This window comes from Mobula hypostoma, chromosome 1 (assembly GCF_963921235.1).
Source record: "Mobula hypostoma chromosome 1, sMobHyp1.1, whole genome shotgun sequence".
NCBI lineage: Eukaryota > Metazoa > Chordata > Chondrichthyes > Myliobatiformes > Myliobatidae > Mobula > Mobula hypostoma.
The window spans coordinates 168,506,558-168,532,155 of NC_086097.1; the positions used below are offsets into that span (position 1 = coordinate 168,506,558).

The window sequence follows — 25,598 nt, forward strand, 5'->3', positions numbered from 1 at the left end:
TGAGGTATCTAATGCTAGAGGGCACGCATTTAAAGTGAGGTTGATGTTAAGTTTAAAGGGGATGTGCTGGAGAAGTTTATTTAATACAAAAGAGCGGTGGGTGTCAGGATTGCACAGCCAGGGGTGGTGGTGGACGTAAATATGATCAAGATGTTTAAGAGATGCTTAGATAGGCAAATGAACATGCTGAGAATGGAAAGCTATGTACAAAGAGGCTGAAGGAACAAGCTTAGTAGACTTTTAATTATTAGTTTAATTAGTTTGGCACAGCATCATCAACCACAGGGCCTGTTCCTGGAGGAATAGACATACCAAGACATTTACACATACTGCATGCTATACAAGCTGTCAATTGTCTTGTGCTCATCCAAGTCTGAATCCCTCCATCACCAGAGTTTGGGAAACTCTGAGCAATTCATACCAATTTTATTTTCTCAGACTTGATAACTACTTCTGGTCTTGCCAGACTTACTCTGAACAGAGGTCACACTAACCAATGCTTCTTCCTGAAAACTTCCCATCGGACGAGATTGCATAATCAGGTTGAGAGGTAAAACCCCAAACATCAAAACAACAGTGTTAGGAAATTCATCAAGTTCTAGAGTACCCTGAACGTTAACTGTTTCTTCTACAGATGCTGCCTAATCTGCTACGCATTTCCAGCATTTTCTGTTTTTATGGTTTTAAGAAAAAACTTGTAGGATTTAATTTCTAATTGTGATTTAAAAGGCTCATTTTTAGAAGTTAAAGCCAACTTCTCACGAATTTCTACAGGTGTACCATAGAGGGCATTCTAACTGGCTGAATCACGGTCTGGTAAGTGGGGGCGGGGGGGGGAGGTGGGGACACTGCACAGGATCGAAATAAGCTGCAGAAAGTTGTAAATTCAGTCAACCCCATCATGGGCACTCGCTTCCCCAGCATCCAGGGCATCTTTAAGGAGCAGTGCCTCAAAAAGCCAGCAGCCATCATTATGGACCCCATCACCCAGGATATACCATCTTATCATTGCTACCATCAGGGAGGATGTACACTTCACACTGTAATTTACAGTTTATATTATCTATTGCAATGTACTGATGCTGCATGACAGCAAATTTCATGACATATGCTGGTGATATTAAATATAAATCTAATTCCGATTTATGTTGTGTTTTGTGTTTCAAGTTCACCATTTTCAATGGAACATAAGAAATAGGAGCAGGAGTAGGCCATCCGGCCCATCAAGCCTGCCCCGCCATTCAATAAGATCGTGGCTGATCTGTCCGTAACTCAGCTCCATCTACCTGCCTTTCCCCCATAACCCTTAATTCCCCTACTATGTAAAAATCTATCTAACTGTTTCTTAAATACATTTAGTGAGGAAGCATCAACTGCTTCCCTGGGCCGAGAATTCCGCAGATTCACCACTCTCTGGGAAAAACAGTTTCTCCTCATCTCCGTCCTAAATCTTCTCCCCTGAATCTTGAGGCAACGTCCCCAAGTTCTAGTGTCACCTGCCAATGGAAACAACGTTCCTACTTCTATCTAATCTATCCCTTTCAAAATTTTGTATGTTTCTATAAGATCCCCTTTCATTCTTCTGAACTCCAGAGAGTATAGTCACAGGAAACTCAATCTCTCCTCATAGGTTAACTCCTTCATCCCTGGAAACAACCTGGTGAACCTCCTCTGCACTGCCTCCAAAGCCAGTATATCCTTCCTCAAGTATGGAGACCAGAACTGCAATCAGTACATGACCTCCCTGCTCTTGAATCCAATCCCTCTAGCAATGAAGGCCAACATTCCGTTTGCCTTCTTAATAACCTGTTGTACCTGCAAGCCAACTTTTTGCACTCCCAAGTCTCTCTGCACAACAGCATGCTGCAATCTTTCACCATTTAAATAATAATCTGCTCTTCTACTATTCCTTCCAAAGTGGATGATCTCACAACATTGTATTCCATCTGCCAGACCTTGGCCCACTCACTTAACCTATCTATATCCCTCTGCAGGCTCTCCACATCATCTGTACAATTTGCTTTTCCACTCAGTTTAGTGTCATCAGCAAATCTTGTCACGCTACACTCAGTCCCCTCTTCCAAATCATCAGTGTAAATGGTAAACAGCTGTGGGCCCTGCAGCACCCTACTCACCACATAATTTTAAAAATTATTTTAAATTGTGTTTGATTCCAGAAATAAAAACTATCATTAGTGACAGACAAATGAGCTTGAAGGAAAACGAGAGGCAATAAAACCTCCCTGAAACTCAAACAGGGAAGAGAGAATTTGGACAACTTTCTGGTTTAATTTTCATTGCAGAGAAGACGGCTGAACAGCAGGGAGCAAAAAATATTGTTGTGATGTTACAGGGCTATTAATCAATTTAAACATAATAACATGAGTTCATCTGGGGTACTTTAATTAATTCAAATCAGAAATGAGAAAGCCAGCATCTGTAATTATTACTGTGGAAGTACCAGATTGCTGTTAAAAGAACATGGTTCAAATACCTCTTGTTTTTGTTGTGGCAGCTGACTAATGCTTGCTCTCTGAAATTACCCAATAAACCACTCAGTTTAAGAATAATTATGAATAGGAAATTATGCTGGACTTTCCAGCAATAAGTATATCCTCTGAATGAATGAAAGGCAGAGTCCCATGACAAACAACAGGAATTCTGCAGATGCTGGAAATTCAAGCATCACACATCAAAGTTGCTGGTGAACGCAGCAGGCCAGGCAGCAGCTCTAGGAAGAGGTACTGTCGACGTTTCGGGCTGAGACCTTTCGTCAGGACTAACTGAAGGAAGAGCTAGTAAGAGATTTGAAAGTGGGAGGGGGAGGGGGAGGGGGAGGGGGAGATCCAAAATGATAGGAGAAGACAGGAGGGGGAGGGATGGAGCCAAGAGCTGGACAGGTGATTGGCAAAGGGGATATGAGAGGATCATGGGACAGGAGGCCCAGGAAGAAAGACAAGGGGGGGTGGGGGAAACCCAGAGGATGGGCAAGGGGTATAGTCAGAGGGACAGAGGGAGAAAAAGGAGAGTGAGAGAAAGAATGTGTGTATATAAGTAAATAACGGATGGGGTACGAGGGGGAGATGGGGCATTAGCGGAAGTTAGAGAAGTCGATGTTCATGCCATCAGGTTAGCAGAAGTTAGAGAAGTCGATGACAAACATCAGCTTATTGTACAACTTACTATGTCTGAGGAATTTGGATAAATTATTTGTGATAGTCACTCACATGATCAATGATGGATGCTACAAACATAGATTTCTAGAAGGCATTTGATAAAGCTTTATGAAGGAGATTACTCTGATGAGTTAGAAACCCCATTGTTGTGGCAACTAGTTCACTCAGTGAAGTTTGCCATGCTCTCTTCCGACTGGCCACCACACCAGTTCATATGCTCTCTTCCCACTCACTAAGGCCTCGGTTCCTGCATTCCCTTCTCCCTAACCAGGGCCAGTCTCCACGCTCCCTTTGTGCTCACCATGGCCCCAGTTCCCATGCTTCCTTTATACTCAACAGAGCCCTAGTTCCAATTCTCCCTTTAAACTTATCCGATTCACTAAAAATGCATTATATTGTTGTCTAACATTTAAAAATAAATTACACGAAAATTGCTTTATCTATAGTACCTTACCAACTCAGTGTCTTCCTGTGACCCATGACTATCCTCTTCATTATCAACAGTACCTTTAACTTATGCGTCATCTGCAATGATATTAATCACCCTCCTATGTTCATACCCATAACGTTAATTACATAACAAACAGGAAGGGTCCAAGAACCGTTCCCTATTACATATCAATGGCCATGGGTTTTCAATCACAAATTAGATTTTTAATCATCACTTGTTGCTTCATACGACCAAGCCAATTTTGGATTTAACTTGCTCATTTACTCTGCACATCATGGGCTCTGATCTTTTTGACCAGTCTCCCACGTGCTACCTCATCAAAGTTCTTATGGAAGTTCATGTAGACAACATCAACTACATTGCCCTTTGTCAATGCATTTTGTTACTTCTTCAAAAATGCAGTTAAATAGCCAGACAGGATCGTGCTGTTTTCATTGATTAATCTTTGCACACTAATCCCGATTCCCCAGATGAACTCATGTTATTATGTTTGTAGGATTAATGCCTGACTTTCCGAGTGCACAACATTTTGTTAGATCTTTCTTCCCCAGTAACTTCTCTACTTCTAGTCTGTTCTTACTGACCAGATGTGATGAATGGAACCACCCTCGATAACTGTAGTGTGTCTCTGCTTTTACATTTAAGAGATATCCATCATTAAAGACCCTCACCATCCGGGTCAAGCCCTATTATTTTTGCTGTTATCAGCCAGGAGGTACAGGAGCTTGAAGACCCATACCTTAAGGTTCAACAATAGTTCCTTTCCCACTGTCATTATGTTCTTGAACCGGTCTGAAAAGACTTAATACTACCTCAGACTATGTTTCTGGTTTTCTTTGTTGTTGTTTTTATGTTTATAAAATCTATATTTGCCATTTTGTAAAGTGCTGTGCTGCTGCTGCAAAAAGCTAACTTTCACAGCATAGTCAACTTGAATTTGAACATTCTTTTTGCATGTTTGGGGGGGGCTGTTGCTCAGTACCTGGCGAGACCTTTGTGGGGGGGGGCTGTTGCTCAGTACCTGGCGAGACCTTTGTGGGGGGGGGGCCTGCTGCTCAGTACCTGATGAGACCTTTGTGAGGGGGGTCTGTTGTTCAGTACCTGACGAGACCTTTGTGGGGAGGGGGGGCGCTGTTGCTCAGTACCTGATGAGACCTTTGTGGGGGGGGGGAGCTGTTGCTCAGTACCTGATGAGACCTTTGTGGGGGGGGGGGTCTGTTGTTCAGTACCTGACGAGACCTTTGTGGGGAGGGGGGGGGCTGTTGCTCAGTACCTGATGAGACCTTTGTGGGGGGGGGGAGGTGTTGCTCAGTACCTGATGAGACCTTTGTGGGGCGGGGGGGCTGTTGCTCAGTACCTGACAAGACCTTTGTGTTGTCCATCATGGCGACGACGGCTGTTCGGCATCTTCTCCGGTTTCATCATTTTCCCCTCTTTCGGCATGGCTGATGGTCCCAAGGAAAAGATGGGAAGATTGCTGTAGGGCTTGGAAGGCAGTCGCATCTAGAGCACAAACACAAAGAAATTGTTGTTATTTAAGTAGTCCAGCTATTGATAGACATAGAAATGTGAAATAATTCAGATATAAACCTCAACAAAAGCAACATACCTTTTTACAACACTGTGAACACACCGGCCTGTGAAGAGATAACCAACTCGTAAAAACAATTAAGTAATCACGCAGTTTGCTTATTGACTAAACAAACTCACTACTGGAGGGTTCATTTTTATCAGAAATTTAATGCTGTGATACATTTACAGTCTCCACCACATCAGCCACCTACAGTTAAAAGAGGCAGCTGACTACTCCAGCCAAATGCAATAAATCAATATCAATGTCATGTCAATTTCAAGTGCGGCAGTTTCAATGTTGGATTACATCCACTGCTAATTAATATAAAAAATTTGGATAATGCCATCAACTGCAAGACCAGAAGCAACTTCTACGGAACAGCACTGGACTAATATAAAGTCTTATTCAGATAGGCAGACTTCACACCACCCGTGTCAATAACCTGACCTGCTGACTGTCATCTGGGTTTAATGGGATGCACCGTCACCTTGGTCAGAAGTACCCCTCCTCAAGCTTGAGTGCTGAGTTCCAGAATGATTCTGTGGTGTGGTATGGAGGGAGTGCTACATATTCAGTGGTGCTACCTTTTGGATAATCCCTCGAGGGTGTAAATGTTCTCTATCAATGAAAAAAAAGCAAGTAAGTTCTTCCAGTGTCATTCTTCAATCAGCCAGTCAAACCATTATCTTGCTCATTGTGTTAGAACTAACTACCCTGTTTTCTGCATTACAAACCTGACTACACTTTAAAAAGGTCTGATTAACTGAAAGAGATGAGGAATGATGCTGTATAAATGCCATATCTTCCTGCATCATTATACTAGCAAGATATCCCAAGGTGTCAGCAGGAACCACGGTGACCAAGGTGCTAAGCAGGAATGCCACATGGATCCCAATTCACAATAGTAATAGACTGGCCCATGCCAACTAAGCTAGTTCCATTTGCCCATGTTTGGCAGATACGCCAGTGCAACTCTCTTATCCATGTACTTGTCCAAGTGCCTTTTAAATGTCATTATTGTACTTGCCTCAACCAATTCCTCCATTAGCTTGTTTCATATACACGTATCTCTCTGTGTAATAAAGAATTTGCTCCTCAGGTCGCTTTTGAATCTTTCCCTCCCACCTTAAATCTATGTCCTCCAGTTTTTAATTCCCTTTCCATGGGAAAAAGACTGTGTGCATTCATCCTGTCTATGCCCCTCATTACTTCACAAACCTCCATAAAGTTACCTGCTCAATCTCCTACACGCCAAGGAAAATGCCCTACCCTGAAAATCTTCTCCCCATAATTCAGGCATCAAAAGTGTCTTCTTTTTTGTGTGAAACAGAGATCATGAAAGAATCAAATCCAAAGAAATTTTTTTAAAAAGAAAAATTTAAAAAGAAAGGAATTTATTCAGTCAGAGGAGTGGTTTTTAAGGGTCATCTTGGAGAAAGAGATGGAGAGGCTGAAGCTGGGACTCTGGAACACAGAACCTTGCAGAGCATCTTGAACTAGGGCTGTGCGAAAGCCAGTGACTGAAGCACAGAAGAACTTGCATGATCCCAGGATGGAGAAGTTCACACAGCTTAGGCAGGGAAAATGCTGCTGGAAGATCTGAGAACAAAACAAGCTTTTAATATTGAGCTGGTGCTTATATAGGAAGTGTGAGCAGAGGTTAGTGGATTACACCCTCACTTTTGGATCAGAGAGTTTAAGACTCACTTATGAGTGCAAAAATCTGAGATGATGTTTTAATACAGCACAGAGGGAGTGTGGGAATGACAGCAGAGCAGTCTCTTGAATGGGTTGTTAAGCCAAGCTTTGCTGATGAAAAGTTCAATGGAACCACCTCAAGGAGGAATAACAACATCGTCCCAGTGTAAAGCTTGGTGGGAGCACTAAGCAAACAAAAAAGCTTGGTGTGAATCAAGATGTTGCGACAGAGCAGTGGACAGCGTTACATTTGACATCTTTAATGAATGAAAACATTAGAGTTTCAGCCAGTGATGCATCACGTTCAGTATGTTTCAGGCACCTCACATTGAAACAGAGAGTGACTTTAACATTATACATCAGGGATATTTGAGTAATAATCGTGCAACGCGACAAAAAAAAACACATTTTGTACTTTTCTCCCCCTTAACAACCATCTGCACAGAAACACAAGATGACAGGGATCAGCAGCCTTAAAACTAGAGAAAGCTTAAAGACCTTAAACTATTCAACCTGTGACCTAAAAGAAAAATCAGCTGCAGTTGCAGTTCATCAATTTTTTTGATACACAAATGAAAGCACTGTGCTTAAAATTAGTGCCTTTGTGGTATACCAATTATAGGGCATTGCGTGGCATTTCACACTAGTGCCACACACCAGATCTAAGTTGTGGGAATTGAACTAACAAAGTAAATGTGGTTTTGTCCTTGTTTGATCAACAAACTGTCAAAATACTAGCATTGTTGGCTTGGAAAGAGATAGAACAAAGCCTCCTCTTCCATTGACCTGAGTAGACAACTTGGGATGTTAATGTGGTAATTGTACAAGATGTTGGCAAGGCTGCAAGAGGAATATTGTGTTCCGTTCAGGTCACCCTCCTACGAAGGAAACATTCCATTAAACTGAAAAGGGTGTGAAAAAGATTGACAGGGATGTTGCCAATATTCAAGAGACTGGTTATAGGGAGAGGTTGTGTAGGCTGGGACTTTTTCCTTGAAACGTAGGGGACTGAGAGGTGATCATATAAAGATGCAGATAATCAAGACAGAATCAGAATCAGATTAATATCACTAGCATATGTCATGAAATTTGTTGTTTTGAGGCAGTAGTACATTGCAACACATAGTAAAGACTATAAATTACAATAAGTATAAAAAAATTAAATATGTAATGCAAAAAGAGAGGGAAAAAAGTGAAGTAGTGTTCATGGGCTCATTGTCCATTCAAAAATCTGATGGTGGAAGGGAAGAAGTTGTTCTGAAAATGTTGTGTGTGTGCCTTCAGGCTCCTGTACCTCCTCCTTGATGACAGCATTTAGAAGAGAGCATGTCCTGGGTGATGGAGGTCCTTAATGATGGATGCCACCTTTTTGAGGCATCACCTTTTGAAGGTGTTCTGGATGTTGGGGAGTCTAGTGCCCATGATGGTGGTAGCTGAGTTTACAGCTTCTTACAGCTTTTTCCGATTTTGTGCAATGGCCCCTCCGTACCAGACAATGATCCAACCAGCTAGCATGCTTTCCACTGTACATGTATAGAAATTTGCGAGAGTCTTTGGTGGCATACCAATCTCCTCAAACTCCTAATGAAACACAGTCGATGTCAAGCCTTTTTTGTAATTGCATCAAAATGCTGGACCCTGGATTGATCTTCAGGGATATTGATTCCCAGGAACTTGAAACTGCTCAGACTTTCTTCTTCTGATCCCTCGATGAGGTCTGGTGTGTGTTCCCTTGACTTCCCCTTCCTGAAGTCCACAATCAATTCCTTGGTCTTATTGATGTTGAGTGCAAGGTTGCTGTTTCAACACCACTCAACCAGCTGATCGATCACAATCTTGTCACCATCTGAAATTCTTCGAACAATAATTCTGTCATCGGCAAGTTTATAGATGCCATTTGAGCTGTGCTTAACCACACAGATATGGGTGCAGAGAGAGTAAAGTAGAAGACTAAGCACACATCTTTAAGGTGCACCAGTGTTCACTGTCAGTGAGGAGGAGATGTTATTTCAGACTGTTGTCTCCCAGTGAAGAAGTCAAGGATCCAGTTGCAGACTGAAGTATACAGGCCCAGGTTTTGGAGCTTGTTGATCAGAGCTGAGGGTATGATTGTCATAGATTCGTAGAAAAATACAGCACAGAAGCAGGCCCTTTGGCCCATCTAGTTTGTGGCAAATCATTTAAACAATGTACTCCCATCGACCTGCACCAGGACCATAGCTCTCCATAGCCCTGCCATTCACCTATCTAAACTTCTCTTAAGTATGGAAATCAAACTCAAAAGCACTATGTGCTACCAGCACATTCCACACTTTCACGGCCTTCTGAGTGAGGAAGTTTCCCCTCATGTTTTCCTTAAACTTGTCACCTTTCAACTTTAACCCATGACCTGTAGTTGTAATGCCACCAAAACTCAGTGGAAAAAAACCTGCTTGCACTTACCACATCTACACCTCTCATAATATTGTATACCTCTATCAAATCTCCCCTCAGTCTTCCACGTTTTAAGGAATAAAGTCCTAACCTGTTCAATCTTTTCTGAAAACTCAGATTCTCCAGTCCCAGCACCATCCTTGTAAATTTTCTCTATACTCTTTCAATCTTAATTACATCTTTCCTGTAAGTAGGAGGCTAAAAGTGCACACAATACTCCAAATTAGGCCTCATCAATCTCTTATACAACTTCAACATAACATCCCATCTCCTGTATTCAATAATTTGATTTATGAAGGCCAATGTGCCAAAAGCCTTCTTTAGGACCCTATCAACCTGTGACACAATTTTTAATGAATAATGGACCTGTATTCCCAGATGTCTGTTCTATTACAATCCTCAGTGCCCGTCCATTCACTGTGTGAGACCTACTGTGATTACTCCTACTGAAGTGTAACACCTCGCAGCTGTCTGCATTTCATCAGCTGGTCCAGATCCCACTGCAAGCTCTGATAGTCTTCCTCTCTGTCCACTACACCCCCAATATTGGTGTTGTCTGCAAATTTGCTGATCCAGTTAACCACATTATCATCCAGATCATTGATATAGATGACAAACAACAACGAACCCAGCACTGATCCTTGCAGCACTCCACTAGTCACAGGCCTCCAACAGTGAGCCAAGCGGGACCTTGTCAAATGTTAAAGTCCATGTAGATAACATCCACTGCCTTGCTTTCATCAACTTCCCTGGTAACTTCCTTGAAAATCTCTATAAGACTGGTTAGTCATGACCTCCCATACACTAAGCCATGCTGACAATCCTTAATCAGTTCATGTCTATCCAATTACTCATATAACCACTTCCTTAGAATAATTTTCAACTTTCACACTACTGATGTCAGGCTCACTGGCCTCTAATTTCCTGGTTTATTTTTAGAGATTTTCTTAAACAGTGGAACAACATTAATTACCCTACAGTCCTCTGATACCTGACCTGTCACTATGGATGATTTAAATATCTCTGCTAAGACCCCTGCAATTGCTGCACTTGCCGCCCACAGGGTCTGAGGGAACAACTTGTCAGGCCTTGAGGAATTATCCACCCTAATTTGCCTCAGGGTAGCAAACACCCCCTCCTCTGTAATCTGTATATGGTCCATGAAGTTGCTGTCACCTTGCTTCACACCTGTAGACTGTATCCATCTCCTGAGTAAATACAGGTGCAAAAAATCCATTTAAGGTCTCCCCTATCTCTTTTAGCTCCATGCACAGATCACCATTCTTAGATTCCAGAGGACCGATTTTGTCCTTTGCAATCCTTTTGTTCTTAACATATCTGTAGAATCCCTTAGGATTCTCCTTCACCATGTCTGCTAGGGTAATATCATGCCTTCTTTTATTCTTCCTAATTTCTTTCTGAAGTGTTCTCTTGCATTTCTTATACTCTATAAGTACTTCGTTTGTTCCTACTTACCTATACCTGCTCTGCATCTCCTTTTTTTTAAACCAAGGCTTTAATATCGCTTGAAAACCAAAGTACCCCAAACCTGTACCCTAAATCTTTACCTTTTATTCTGTCAGGCACGTACAAGCTTTGCACTCTCAAAATTTCACTTTTGAAGGCCTCCCACTTACCAAGTACACCTTTGCCAGAAAACAATATGTCCTAATCCACACTTGCCAGATAATTCCTGATACCATCAACGTTGGTCTTTCTCCAATTTAGAATCTCAACCCACGGATCAGATCTATCTTTTCCATATTTCTTTTGAAACTAATGGCATTGTGATCACTAGGTGCAAAGTATTCCCCTACACAAAACTTCTGTCACCTGCCCTGTCGCATTCCCTAAGAGCAGATCAAGTATCACACACCATCTCAATGAGACTTCTATGTACTGATTAAGGAAACTTCCCTGAACATATTTGACAAACTCTATCCCATCTCGTCTTTTTATAATATGTAAAAGTCAATATGTGGAAAAATAAACTCACCTACTATAACAACCTTATGTTTCTTCCAACAGTTTGCCATCTCTCTACAAATGTGTTCCTCTGAATCCCTCGGACTGTTAGGTAGTCTGTAATATAGCCGCATTAACATGATCATACCTTTCTTATTACTCAGTTCCATCCATAACGCCACACTAGGCGAGTTCTCCGGTCTGTCCTGACTGGGGACTGCTGTGACTTTTTTCCTGAATAGTAACACCATCCCTCCTCCTCTAATTCCTCTTGTTCTGTCTCGTTTAAAACAATGGAACCCCGAAACATTGAGCTACCAATACTGCCCCTCCAGCAACCAAGTCGCAGTAATGTCTGCTATACCATAATTCCATGTCTTGATCCATACCCTGATGATGTTGAACACTGAGCTGTAATCAATAAGCAGCAGCCTGATGTCCAGGTGAATCAAAGCTGAGTGGAAAGCCAGTAAGATTGCATTCACTATAGAGCTAGTGTGGGGATAGGCAAATTGCAATGGGTCCAGGTCCTTTCTTATGCAGGAGTTAAGTCTAGCTAACTCTCAAAGCACTTCATTACAGTGGCTGTGAGTGCCACTGGGTGAGAGTCATTGAGGAAGCTCACCCTGATCTTCTTCAGCACTGGTATGATTGTTGCCCTTTTGAAACAGGTGGAAACCTCTGAATGAGAGATTGAAGATACCCTTCAACACGCCTCCCAGTTGGTTGGCACAGGTTTTCAGTGCTCTACCAAGTACACCAACAGGGTCCGATGCTTGCAAGGATTTACCCTCTTGGAAGATGCTCCTAAGTCAGCCTCCAAGACAGAGATCACCAGAGGCTGCAGGAAATCACTCAGGTGTAGTTTTATTCTTCCTTTAAGTGTGCATAAAAGGTGTCAAGCTCAGCTGGGAGTGAAGCATCACAGCCGTTCACGATAGTAGTTTTTGCTTTGTAGGAAGTAATGGCCTGCAAACCCTGCCAAAGCTGAAGTGCACCCGAATCAGTTTCTGACCTCAGCTGGAATTGTTCTTTCACTTTTAAAGTAGCATTCTGTAGGTCATCCTAGATGTCTTTTATAGTTCTGGATCACTGGTCTTGAAGGCCACGGATCTAGCCCTTAGCAGACTATGAATCTCCTGGTTCATCCACAACTTTTCATTTGGGTATGTCCAGTACTTTCTCAAAGGCACACACTCATCTGCACAGGTCTCGATGAAGTCGATGACAACTGTGGCGTATTCATTCAGATTTTAAGATTAATCCCTGGATATTGTCCAGTCCACTGGTTCAATGCAGTCCTGCACATGTTCCTTCACCTCCCCAGACCATATCTTCTTGATCCTCAACACTGATAGATAGTGAGAATGCGAATAGTCTTTTAAGGAGTTGGGAATCAAGAACTAGGGGGCATAGGTTTAAGATGACAAGGGAAAGATTTAATAGGAGCCAGATGGTCATTTTTTTTTTTTTTTTACACAGAGGATGGTTTATATATAGAAATGAACTGCCAGAGAAAGTGGATGAGGCAGGTACAATAGCGAGTTGGACAGATACACGGATTGGAAAGCTTAAGAAGGATAGAGGCCAAATGTGGACAAATGGGGTGAACTTGGGTCTTGGTTGTCATGGACCAGCTGAGCCAAAGGGCCTGTTTCTATGTTGTATGACTTCATGACACTGCTAACAGAGGAGGAACCAAGTTGAAGGCATGATCTTCTGTTGAATTTTGTCACTGGTTTGCTTCAGCAGACCTCCGAGGGACTAATTGATAATGGAATTGGAAAAGGCAGGGAAAGTGTGAATGTCTCGATTTTGGAGGGATGTCTTCAGAGGAGTCAACGAATCTCATTTAGGCAGTAAGAAAAAAAAACAGTAACATTCAACTAACCAAGCTTTGGTGAAATAGATGAAAGGCTTATCAACTAACACACATCAACAATAATTTCTTGTTAATCTGTTTTCTTCTTTTGAGAAATTATGACAAACAGATGCCGTATATCCTATGTTTGATAAACGTTTTCTCAACTGCCATCTGAACAAAGGTCACAAACAATACAGACATACGACAGGAGAGTGATAAGAGCGATTTGTGAGGATGCGTGAGGAAGGCATGAGGCGAACCTTTTACAGAACTGGCAGGTATACGACCAGGTGAAGATGGAGAACCTCTTCGTTCGGCAACAGAAACATAACTGTAGAGAGAGTAAGACTCACAGTTAGGACCATGTCATTAAATAGTCTGGGCTTACAAATGCAACTTTTTTCAGCTTGTATATGAATCACTGGCTGCTTGCTCTGGGCCATGTCCCTTCCTCTAGCAGGGTCCGAGGTAGAGTGGTCCACCGGGAGCCCCACTTACAGCTCATTGACGAGGCACAAGGTAGGACAAAGCAGAACAGCTTAGCTCCTCCTTCAGGGCGAGTGGCCAGCTACACTCTCAGAGCGGCATCGGTGGTTGTGGAGGCAGACTCCTCCCACCCCACAAGGATCACCAGCTGTCAAAGCTGTTAGTGATACTGAATTGAAAAACAAAAAAAACCCCAGCAGATGATGGAATCTGAAATAAAAACAGAAAACACTGTGGATGACACTTCAGATTTCTGATGAAAAGCCTTCAGCCTGAAAAATTCTCTCTCCAGAGATGCTGTCAGAACAGCTGTTAACCTAGCAATTTTTTGTTTTTCTTCATTAATTCATTTTTTTGACATTCATAAACATTCAAGTTCATTTACACTCTGTTAAACTTTGGAATTAGAATTGGTTTATTATTGTCACATGTACCAAGGTACAGTGAAAAGCTTGTCTTGCATACTATTCATTCAGATCAAATCATTACACGGTACATTGAGGTAGAACAAGGTCCAACAATAACAGTGCAGAATAAAGCATAACAGCTATCGGGAAAGTTTTATAGAATTTTAAAATTACTGCAAATTAATCAAAAGACCCTGCCTGACTTTCTCCTGGTATCTGATATACTTCTGAGGAGTCTACTGTCTAGAAAGTGGGTTCAACAAGACATAAGACCATAAGACAAAGGAGCAGAAGCCAGCCATTCAGCCCATCGAGTCTGCTCCGCCATTTTATCTTGAGCTGATCCATTCTCCCATTTAGTCCCACTCCCCTGCCTTCTCACCATAACCTTTGATGCCCTGGCTACTCAGATACCTATCAATCTCTGCCTTAAATACACCCAATGACTTGGCCTCCACTGCTGCCCGTGGCAACAAATTCCATAGATTCACCACCCTCTGACTAAAAAAATTTCTTCGCATTTCTGTTCTGAATGGGCGCCCTTCAATCCTTAAGTCATGCCCTCTCATACTAGACTCCCCCATCATGGGAAACAACTTTGCCACATCCACTCTGTCCATGACTTTCAACATTCGAAATGTTTCTATGAGGTCTCCCCTCATTCTTCTAAACTCCAAGGAATACAGTCCAAGAGCGGACAAACGTTCCTCATATGTTAACCCTCTCATTCCCGGAATCATTCTAGTGAATCTTCTCTGTACCCTCTCCAACGTCAGCACATCCTTTCTTAAATAAGGAGACCAAAACTGCCCACAGTACTCCAAGTGAGGTCTCACCAGTGCCTTATAGAGCCTCAACATCACATCCCTGCTCCTATACTCTATTCCTCTAGAAATTAATGCCAATTATGTGTGAAGTTTACCCTATTTGTACACCTCACAAGTTTAAACAAATATTCTTTGCTTCTTTTGATTTGAACTTATTTCTTACATCCTTCACATACATGAGGGGTAAAAATCTTTACGTTGCGTCTCTGTCTAAATGTGCAATGTGCAATCATAGTAATTTATAATTTATAATAAATAGAACAGAATGCTATTCAAACAATCGTGAGGTGGCTTTTTCTTTCATTCAATTAAATTGTGGCTCAACTCCATTTTCCCACCCTGCCTCTGTAACTTTCAAATGACATAAAAAATCTCTCAACACACTTTGAAATTTTTTTCGGGGGGGGGAGGCTGTTCTGAATTTCTACTGTTCCAAGAGTAGGGAAATACAGCCTAAAGCCAGTGCATAATGTCCTGGCTCTGATGATAAGTTGGTGTCCTCTTACTCGCATTTTCTTATTAGAAAGAACACATTCTCCCCACCTTTCTCTTCAGCTTTTCTCATCATCTCTGTCACCTCTTATTGATATGTTCTTAGGCCTAACCTATGCAACTAATCCTTGTAAAATAACTTGTGCTGACCAGCTCAGTAACACAATCACTATATCCCAAGCTGGCAATGTTGGTGCACAACATTATTCTGTGTGATTTGACCACAGTTGTGTTCATGAGGTGTTAAAGATGGAAGTTTAGACTATATACGGCATGAAGATGAGGGAAAGCCACAGCAGAGGGTTTGCCGAATGGACTCCCAGAACAAGGGAGTGCATTGAAAGAGTTAAGCTTCCAAGGACAATTCTGGTAAGCCTATGCATCACATTGTTTTGGATGAGCATCTCCCTCAGAATTAAACATGAGTACTGCATAAATAATCCACTGTACTAATCCAGCAACTTTAGGATGAGGCTTTCCTTTCCTGGAGATTAGAGATGTCCTCCTCCTACAAAGAATGGGGTTTTCTTTCCTCCATCGTTGATGCTGCCCTCACCCACATCTTCTCCATTTCCCCAACATCCACGCTCAGCCCACCTTCCCACCACTTTAACAGGGATAGAGTTCCTCTTGTTCTCACCTACCATCCCAGGTGCCCTTGCATCTAACACATCATTTTCTGCAATGTCTGCCATCTTCAGTGGGACCACAACGACTGCTTCCTCTGTGATTCCCTAATATGTTCATCCCTCGCCACTAAGCTCCCTCCTGGCACATACCCCTGCAAGTGACAGAAGTGCGTAACTTCCTCCCTCACCTCCATTCAGTCCCTCCAGGTGAGACAACACTTCACCTGAAAAGCTTTTGGGGTCATCTCTTGTATCCGGTGCTTCCAATATGTCTCCTTTACATTGGTGAGAATCAACATAGACTGGGGGACCGCTTTGTCGAGCACCTTAGCTCCATCCACAAAAAGCAGGATTTCTGAGTGGCCAACCATTTCAATTCCAATCCCCATTCCCATTCCATCATATTGGTCCATGGTTCCTGAGAGTGCCACGATGAATGCACTCTCAGGTTGGTATTCCGCCTTGCTAGCCTCCAACCTGATGGCATGAACATCAATTTTCAGAATCAGGTTTAATGTTATCAGCATATGTCATGAAATTTGTTGTCTTTTTGGCAGCAGTACAATGCAATACATAATAATAGAGAAAGAAAAAGAATTAGAATAAATAAATACATAAAATAGTGGAATTAAATAAGCAGTGCAAAAATAAAAAAATATAGTGAGCAGTGGAGCAGGAAGCTTTCCAACTTCTGGTAATTTTTTTCCCCCTCCACCTTCCCTCGTTTTCATTTCCCCAGTCTGGCCTCTTACCTCTTCTCCTCACCTGCCTATGACCTCCCTCTGATGCCCCTCCTTAACTTTCTCCCATGATCCACTCTGTTCTTCTATCAGATTTCTTCTGCAGCCCTTTAACTTTTCCATTTATCACTTCCCAGCTTCTCACTTCATCCCCCTTTCCAACCCATCTGGCTTCAACAATCAGCTTCTAGTTTGTCCTCCTTTCCCCTCCACCCACCTACTTATTCTGGCGCCTTCCCCCTTCCTTTCCAATCCCGATGAAGGGTCTTGGCCTGAGATGTCGATTATTTATTTACATAGATGCTCTCTGACCTGCTGAGTTCCTCCAGCAATTTTTGTGTGTAACCCTAAGTTAAACCCTGAACCCCAGTACATGGAGTTTTCATGTGGTCATATGAACTTTGCCCCACTTCATCTTCCAAATCTGAAAGATGTGGCAATTTGTTGGTTAATTGAATAGTTTGCTGAAAGGTAGATAGGAAGGTGAAGAAGGCATTTATCAAGTTAGCCTCCATCAGTCAGGGAGTTGACTACAAGAGACTATGTTGCAGTTGTACAACCTAGTATTATTTTAGAGGGTTGAGATTTGTTAAGAATCAACTACATTATTGGGTACAGAGTCACATATGCTGGAGACAGCGCAAAGGAGATTCACCTGGATTGGCAGACCTTAGTTAGGGGAAAGATTGGATATGTTGGAACAAAGTATCATAAAGCCAAAAGACTTATGAGCAGAATTAGGCCATTTGATCAGGGACAAGTTATTGATTCCCTCTCAATCCCATTCTTCCACCTTCTTCCCATAATCTTTGACACCCTTACAAATTAAGAACCTATTGATCTCTGCTTTAAATATCCCCAGTGAGTTGGCCTGTGGCAATGAATTCTACCGATTCACCACCCTCTGGCTGAGGAAGTTCCTCCATCTCTGTTCTAAAGGGTTGTCCTTCTATTCTGAGGGGATGTCCCAGACTCTCCCACAATTGGAAACTTCCTCTCCACATCTACTCTATCTAGGCCTTTCAATATTTGGTAAGTTTCAATGAGATCTCCCACTTATTCTTCTAATCTCCTTCAAGCACAGACCCATAGCTATCAAATACTCCTCGTACATTGACCCCTTCATTGCCAGGATCATTCTCATAAACCTCCTCTGGACTCTCTCAAAAGACTTAGATACGGGACCCAACACTGCTCAGAATACTCCAAATGTGGTCCAACCAAAATCTTAGGAAGTAAGCTGAGGGCTGATCTGATAAGGTTATATAAAATTATAACAGGAATAGATGAAGTGCTCAGTCGCACGATAGAGGTGTTAAAAAGAAGAAGGCAGAGGTTTACGGTGAGAGGAAGGGGTTTGTAAAAGGGATTTGAGGGGAACTTTTGACAGAAAGTGGTTGATATCAGGAACTCATTGCGAGAGGATATGGTGGAATCAGAGACCCTTATGTTTAAGAAACACTTAGAGATTTGAATAAACAAGGCATAGCAGTTTATTTTGAATTAATGGGATTAGTGTAGAAAGGTAAAAAGGTCTGTCAGGATAGGCCAAAGTGTGTGCAGTACAACTCTATGACATTAGATCAGAAAATGAGAGTGGATTACCTTCCCTCAAGGATATTATTAAGCGAAACACGGTTAATGATAATCTATTAGCTTTATAAAAACTATATGGAAGCTTATTTATTTAACTGATTTAGTTGTAATTCGCAGCAGTAGTAGGATTTGAATTCACATTGATAGTCAATTCTCCAGCCTTTGGATACTGGAACAGAAACATGAATTAAGTAGGTGTTTAAGAGTTGCCTGAAACACTCAACTGGTCTGGTCAATAAACAACATGAGATTTTAGAGAACTAAACTATTTTCCATTTCTATTTTTGAGAAATGAGCATATGACACAATGACTCAAAATTCCCATGACAAGCATTTTCTCGGTTGGACTATTAATCCGAAACCACCTGATCACTGAACTAACTTGTAGTCCACATTCCCCTCAGAGATTCTCATTTTTAATCTAAGAGAAAATAACTGTAAAGGAGTTTGGAGTCTGGATTGGAAAATAAATGGAGCATTCTGGTATCCATGCCACTCATGTGGGGGGAAAGCCAGTAAGATAACTAATTTCCAAGAATATTAGAGAGAAAAGCAGACTTGCCTTTGTATAGTGCCTTTCATCCCAAAGTGTTTTATAATCAAATTATTTTGAAAGGTGATTAGGGTTGTGTGCACACAGTAGATAATTTGGGCACAGCAAGCTTCCACTAAAGCAATGTGATCTTGAGGAGGTAATTTGTTTGCTGAGAGATAACCATAGTGTAGGTCACCAGCGACAAGTCTCCTGCTCTTCTTCAGCAGAAGAGCCTACAGAATACACTACCTGTATGTGCAGACAGGGCCTTGGTTTCTCTCATCATTGAATAGTACAGTACAGCACAGCACGGGAACAGGTCCTTCAGCGTACGGTGCATGTGCTGAACATGATGTCAAAATAAACAAAGTATCATCTGCCAGCACAAGATCCACATCCCTCTATTACCTCCACATTCTATCTAAAAGCCTCTCAAACACCTACATCATATCTACTTCCACCATCACCCCTGACAGCAGGTTCCCGGCACCCAACACTTCCTCTGTAAACAACCCTGCCTTGCACGTTTCCTTTAAGCATTCTGCCCCTCACCGTAAATGCACGGACTCTAGTATCTGAAATTTCAATCCTGGAGTTAAAGATCCAAACTGCCTACTCGATCTACGTCTCTCACAATTCTATACACTTCAGTCGGGTCTCCCCTCAGCCTCCAGTGTTCCAGAGACAACATCCCAAGTTTGTCCAAACTAATGATCCTAATTGTGTCACCACAGAGACCGCAGCACTCCCACTGTAATGCAAAGATGAACAATATGCTCAAGTATCTGGACAGGGACTTGAACGCACATCTTCCTTACTCAAGGGCAACAGCACATCCCTTTCAACCGTAGATGACAGCCAGCTTTCAAGTCAATTAGCTGCCAATCCCAAAAGCTTTTAAATTCTTGCTTTAAAAGGTTCATTTTTCCTAAATAAATGGAATTAATTTATTTAGCACTTGTCCTGTTTTCTTTTATGACTTAACAATTCAAGTGCTTAAGAAGGAGGCAGAAGTGTGGCATGGTAGACATAGACTTCAGCATGGCTGTACAGATGTCAAGAAATTTCTCATAAAAGAGGGGCCTAAAACTCGATGGCAAAGGTTAAAGGAAAGGGGTAGGAGATTAGAGGGGGCCTGAAGAATAGTTTCATCCAGGGGCTCATTGCCATCTTAATCACACAGCCCGAGGGGGTGACGGGGGCAGAATATTTGCAGTTTCTCTTCCTTTGCACAAGGTTGTTCATTAGTCTATGTATAGCTTTTCATAAATTCTATTTCTTTTTTCCCCTGTAAATACCTGCAAGCAAATGAATCTCAAGTTTGTATATGGTAACATATATGTACTTTGATAATAAATTACCATTGGATTTTTAAGAAGTATCTAGATGAGAACTTGAATCACAAGTCAAATTTATTTATATAGCACATTTGAAAACAACCCACGTTGACCAAAGTGCTGTACAGATCAGAGCAGATAGCTAAAATCACAAATACAAGAAACAGACATAACCAATAAGGCAAACAGCTTATTAGCACAAAAGAAACAACACAAGGGCCAAGGCACAAGCCAAAAACCAGCCACATCAGTAGGATTCAAACGCTAGTGAATAAAAGTATGTTTTGAGCCTGGATTTAAAAGTCGATGGAAGGGGCAGATCTGATAGGGAGGGGAATGCTGTTCCACAGTCTGGGGGCTACAATAGCAAAGGCGTGGTCACCCTTGAGCTTAAGTTTAGATGGCGGGACAGCCAGGAGCTCCAAGTCAGCCGACCTGAGGGACCTGGAAGTAGAATAAGGGGTTAGAAGGTCTGTGATATAAGGGGGAACCAGCCCATTTAGGGCTTTATAAACAAACAGGAGAATCTTAAAATCAATTCTAAACCATACTGGCAGCCAGTGGAGAGAGGCCGGGATAGGAGTAATATGGTCCCTCTTCCGGGCACCTGTCAGGAGCCTGGATGCGGCATTCTGGACCATTTGCAGGGATGACTGACAAATCCCAGTATACAGGGAGTTGGAGTAGTCCAAGCGGGAGGATATAAGGGCGTGGATGACTTTCTCGAGATCTTTGAAAGAAAGAAACTGCTTGATTTTGGCAATAGTACGAAGCTGGAAAAAAATGGCTTTTACTACTGCATTAACTCGCTTGTCAAACTTAAAGGCAAATCAAATATCACACCAAGGGAATTAACATGGGGTTTGACAAGGGTGGACAAGTTACCAAGGCTGTTGGTAATCACTTTGATGGAGTCAGGGGGGCCAAATGGGACAACTTCAGACTTGCCTTCATTCAGCTGTAAGAAGTACACAAGAGACAAAATGCACAAGCACAAGATGTCTAGTATCAGAGGGCATGCATTCAAAGTGAGAGGGTAAGTTCAAAGGAGCAGGCTCCTGAAGCCTGTCATGGCCAGGGGAAGAGAGGGAATAAGCTCCCACTACCTATCAAATGCTCCCAATGGCATGCTTCTTAAACAGCCTCTGACAACCAAGTCCAGCTTCTGGCCTTCACTCTGGTTTCATTCCGAAGCCTGATGGAACCATTTCTACTGACAGGAGAAGGGGCAAAGGCGAGTTATTGGCACCTTATAACCAGTCGCTTCGGACATATGGGGCTCCTCAGCTGTGTTTTGCAGCTCCTCTGGGGAAAAAAATAACTGATCTCTAATTTCCTGCCTTGCGGCTGTACCCACTCATGGAAAAGGCTTTGGCTGCAAACTCCAAGGAAAATTCTGGAGCTGGAGTCCCCACGGCAGTCCTCTGTTGAGGTCCACGCTGAATGGCAGCTCGTGCAACATCACTGGTGCAAAACTGTACTGGTCTCTGACGTTCCTTTGCACTCATCAGCTGCGTGGGGAGGAAGAGCCATTCCTCTCCATATCGCACTGCGTATCACGTAGACAGTTAGGATGCAACATCAATGGCTGAACCTGACCAAGGGACGGCCTCAAGTTGTGGGGCAAGTTGTTTTAAATTTTACAGAGAGTGGTGGGTCCCTGGACTGTGCTGCCAAGGCTGGTAGTGGAAGTAAATACTTAGGCAAATGAACGTGTAAAGAATGGAAGAATATTGTCATTTTGTAGGCAGACAGGACTAATTTAGTTAGACGTTTAGTTACTAATTTAATTAGTTTGGCACACTATTATCTGAATGGCCTGTTCCTGTGCTTTGTGTCCTAGACTACAAACTAATGCCGGTAAATGGTTACTTGATAATCAGCATAAACATGATAGCATGAATAGCCTTTCTCTGTTCTGCATTAATGGCCGCCGGGGCTCCTGTGCGGGGTCACACCGGTGTCACGAGGCCAGCTGCTTCTCCCTGAATGGGACGCTCCTGCTTACACTCGCTACCCTTTACCCGCCCGCAAGGAGGATTACATGCAGTAGATGTCTTCCTTACTGAGTCAGATGTCAGCACGTGGGTGGTAGGATGTGAAGAATAGAGGAAGTGAGCTTGAAATGACAAGGCAGTAGGAAAGAACTCAGGAACAACGGAAACACAGAGTAACCCTGACAGCAGTCTGAAAGAGAGATTATCAGACTGATGACTGCTTCGTGTTCACTCATTTCGCTCATCACACATATTTGCCTTCAACCATTTGGCTCTTGAACCAAGCCTGATCACTACCGCACTATGGCCATTTCGCACTACACAGGACAGTGCCTCATGACGTGCCTCGCAAAAGGCAAGTAGGTGGAGTTGAGGCCACATGCTGATCAGCCATGATCTTTTTGAATGGTGGAGCAGGCTCCACAGGCCAAATAGTTCACCTCTGCTCCTTTTTCTTATGTTGCCTGGGATGGAACATTCCAGTTATAAGGAGCGACTGGATCAGCTGGGTGTGTTTTCGCTGGACCAGAGCAGTGACCTGATAGAGGTATACAAAACTATGAAGGGGTTAAATGGGGAAGGCAGCAGGATTTTTTTCCCTCTAGGTCGGGGAGTCTAAAACAAGAGGATATAGGTATAGGAGGGAGAGAGGGAACGTTGACCCAGACCATGAGAGGCCTGTGTCAGGCATTTTCATGCCTTACAAGGTGCAGATTGGAAGTCTGTGCAGGGGGCCACTCCTTGCACAGACACTAGAGCAACGTGTGGTTAAGTGTCTTGCTCAAGAGAGCAAACATGTTGCCACAGCTGAGGCTCGAACTAGTGACCTTCAGATCACTAGACGAATGCCTTAACCATTTGGCCATGTGCCCAACACGTAGGTATAAGTGGAGAGGTAAAACGTAGAGGACACCTGAACGGGTAATTTTTCACCCAGAGAGTAGCTAGAATTAGGAATTCATCAGCCAAGGTAGTGGTGGAGACAGGTACCTTCCCAATACATAAGAAGCAACTAGACAAACAGTTGAATTGCCAAGGCATATGAACAAAATGTGGGTATGGGAGAATTAGGTAAGCCTAGTGGTTAGCATGAACTTGGTGGGCAGAAAGGCCTGTGTCTGTGCTGTACAACCTGATGTTTCTACTTTGAAGAGGAGCAGGGGAAATATTCCCAGTGTCCAAGCCATTCTTTTATTACTTCATCAACATGAAAAAGTATTTTGTCCATTGTATATTGATGTTTAGACCACAAGACCATTAGATATAGGAACAGAATTAGGCCATTTAGTCCATTGAGCCTGCTCCGCCATTTCATCATGGCTTTTCCATTTTCCCACTCAGCCCCAATCTCCTTTCTTCACCTTGTATCTCTTCGTGCCCTGATTAATCAAGAATCTATCAACCTCCGCCTTAAATATACATAAAGATGTGGCCTTTCACAGCTGCCTGTGGAAATGAATTCCACAGATTCACCATTCTCTGGCTAAAGAAATTCCTCCTCATTTCTGTTCTAAAAGGATGCCCCTCCATTTTGAGGCTGTGTCCTCTGGTCAGACTCTCCCACCATAGGAAACATCTTCTCCACATTCACTCTGTCAAAGCCTTCCAATTTTTTGATGAGAGTTTGCTCTGCACTAAGCAGATGGCAAATTTCACCATGTTTTGAATTTCACTATGTTTCAAATTATAAAAGTACTGTTTGATTATACTTTCTCAGGATACAAAGCCTCTATATTTCCCTCTCTGCAGACTAACTCTGCTATCATTGCAGCATTTATGTCCATTTGTGAAAGAATTGCTCCAGACACATTGTTTGCTTCACTGCGAGGTCTTCCGTTGAACAACTTGGTTACCAGGTTTGGTCCTGGAATCTGATTCACACTGAGCCATTAACAACCTTCCCACCATACACAAGGCCTAAGCCAACAACGTGGTGGAAGAAACTTCACTTACCTGGGTGAGTGCAGATCCAACGGAGAAGTCTGATACCATTTACCCACTCTGGCTGGTATCCCACATGCCAACCTGACCATTCACTCTCTCCACCACCAGCTGCACAAAGGCTGTAGTGTGCACTGCACTTCCTCACTTCACCACAACTCTCAACCCCACAACCTCTACCCCAGGAAGGACAAGGGGAAACGGGCACACCACCATCTTCTGAGGTTGCACCACAGCTGACATGAAAATGTACCACGGTTAATTCATTTCCACTAGGTCTACATCCTGGAACTTCCTCCTCTATGGCACCAAGGGAGTACGTCCACCCGAGGACTACAGCAGTTCATGCCAGTTACTCACTATCACCTTCTCAAGAGCAATTAAGGCTGGGCAAATAAATGGCAGCCTTGTCAGTGATGCACAGATAGTCGCAAAGAAAAATATGCCCCAGTAACCTCACAGCATCCACTAGTAACAGGACTGTGTGCAGCTGAACCCCAGTGTGTAAATGGTTAGGAAGCCCAGTCGTGTCTCACTAGCTACTTTCATGGAACAGAGGGAAGTACAGCACAGGTGTTCTCTTCGACCTTAAACATGAGCTGTTACTCTCTGCACAGACCATGTCTCACCTGCTGCATTCCCATCATTTTCTGGCATTATTTCAGATTTCCTGCATCTGCAGTTTTAAAAAATTCTTTGTCACATGACATCTGACTGCAGGACTCCGACATGCAGTTGGAAAGAGAAGTACAAGAAAGTGTTTTTTTTTTAAAAAAAGTTAGTAAAACATGAACCAGTTCATGCTGGTCAGAGTAATTTCCTAACCTTCCCCTTCTTCAAGGCAGTGTAGATATCTTTGTATTGCTGGTACTTCTCGAGTTCCGCTTTCACCAGGACCTGACGAATGTGCATCACTTCCTCCACTGTCAGAGCCAAGCATTCTACCGGGTAACAGAACTCCTCCTGTAACACATCAGTGACTTTCAAAGCCATCCCTTGGCAGTGCAATATTCAACCAATTTTATTCTTAATTTACGATAACTATTGCTGTGGCAAAATCAATATACAGTAAATAAAATCAGGGAAGGTGGATAATAGATACACAGGCACCGCACATTGCCTCAGAGAACACACTCAAACATATGAGTATGTTCATTTTGAATACTAGCACATAGAGACAGATTCATGACCTCGCAATCTACCTCATTATGACCTCGTACGCATTGTCTGTGTGTTTGTAACCGTAATACTATTCTCCATTTGGTTATTGTTTGCCTCCTGAACTACCCCAATGCACTGTTGTAATGAAATTACCTGTATAGATGGCACGTACCTTGCTACATGTGACAATAATAAATCAGTAAAAATACATGGAGACGTGCAGCACAGAAACAAGTCCTTTGGTATACTGAGCTCATAGTGCCATCAAGCACGCGTCTACACTAATTCCA

At 42.7% G+C, this 25,598-nt stretch overlaps 1 protein-coding gene across 6 annotated transcripts in view; it reads right to left on the minus strand.

Annotated features, from left to right (window-relative positions):
- Positions 1–25,598, minus strand: part of LOC134352285 (protein spire homolog 1-like) — a 210,149-nt gene that overhangs the window by 1,841 nt on the left and 182,710 nt on the right. For all 6 annotated transcript variants that reach the window (XM_063059585.1, XM_063059609.1, XM_063059593.1 and 3 more), the window contains 4 exons: positions 24,973–25,110; positions 13,421–13,491; positions 5,237–5,264; positions 4,985–5,130 (listed from right to left, as the gene is read on the minus strand). In XM_063059585.1, the coding sequence (XP_062915655.1) occupies positions 4,985–5,130; positions 5,237–5,264; positions 13,421–13,491; positions 24,973–25,110 (383 nt within the window). The remainder of the gene's footprint in view (positions 1–4,984; positions 5,131–5,236; positions 5,265–13,420; positions 13,492–24,972; positions 25,111–25,598) is intronic.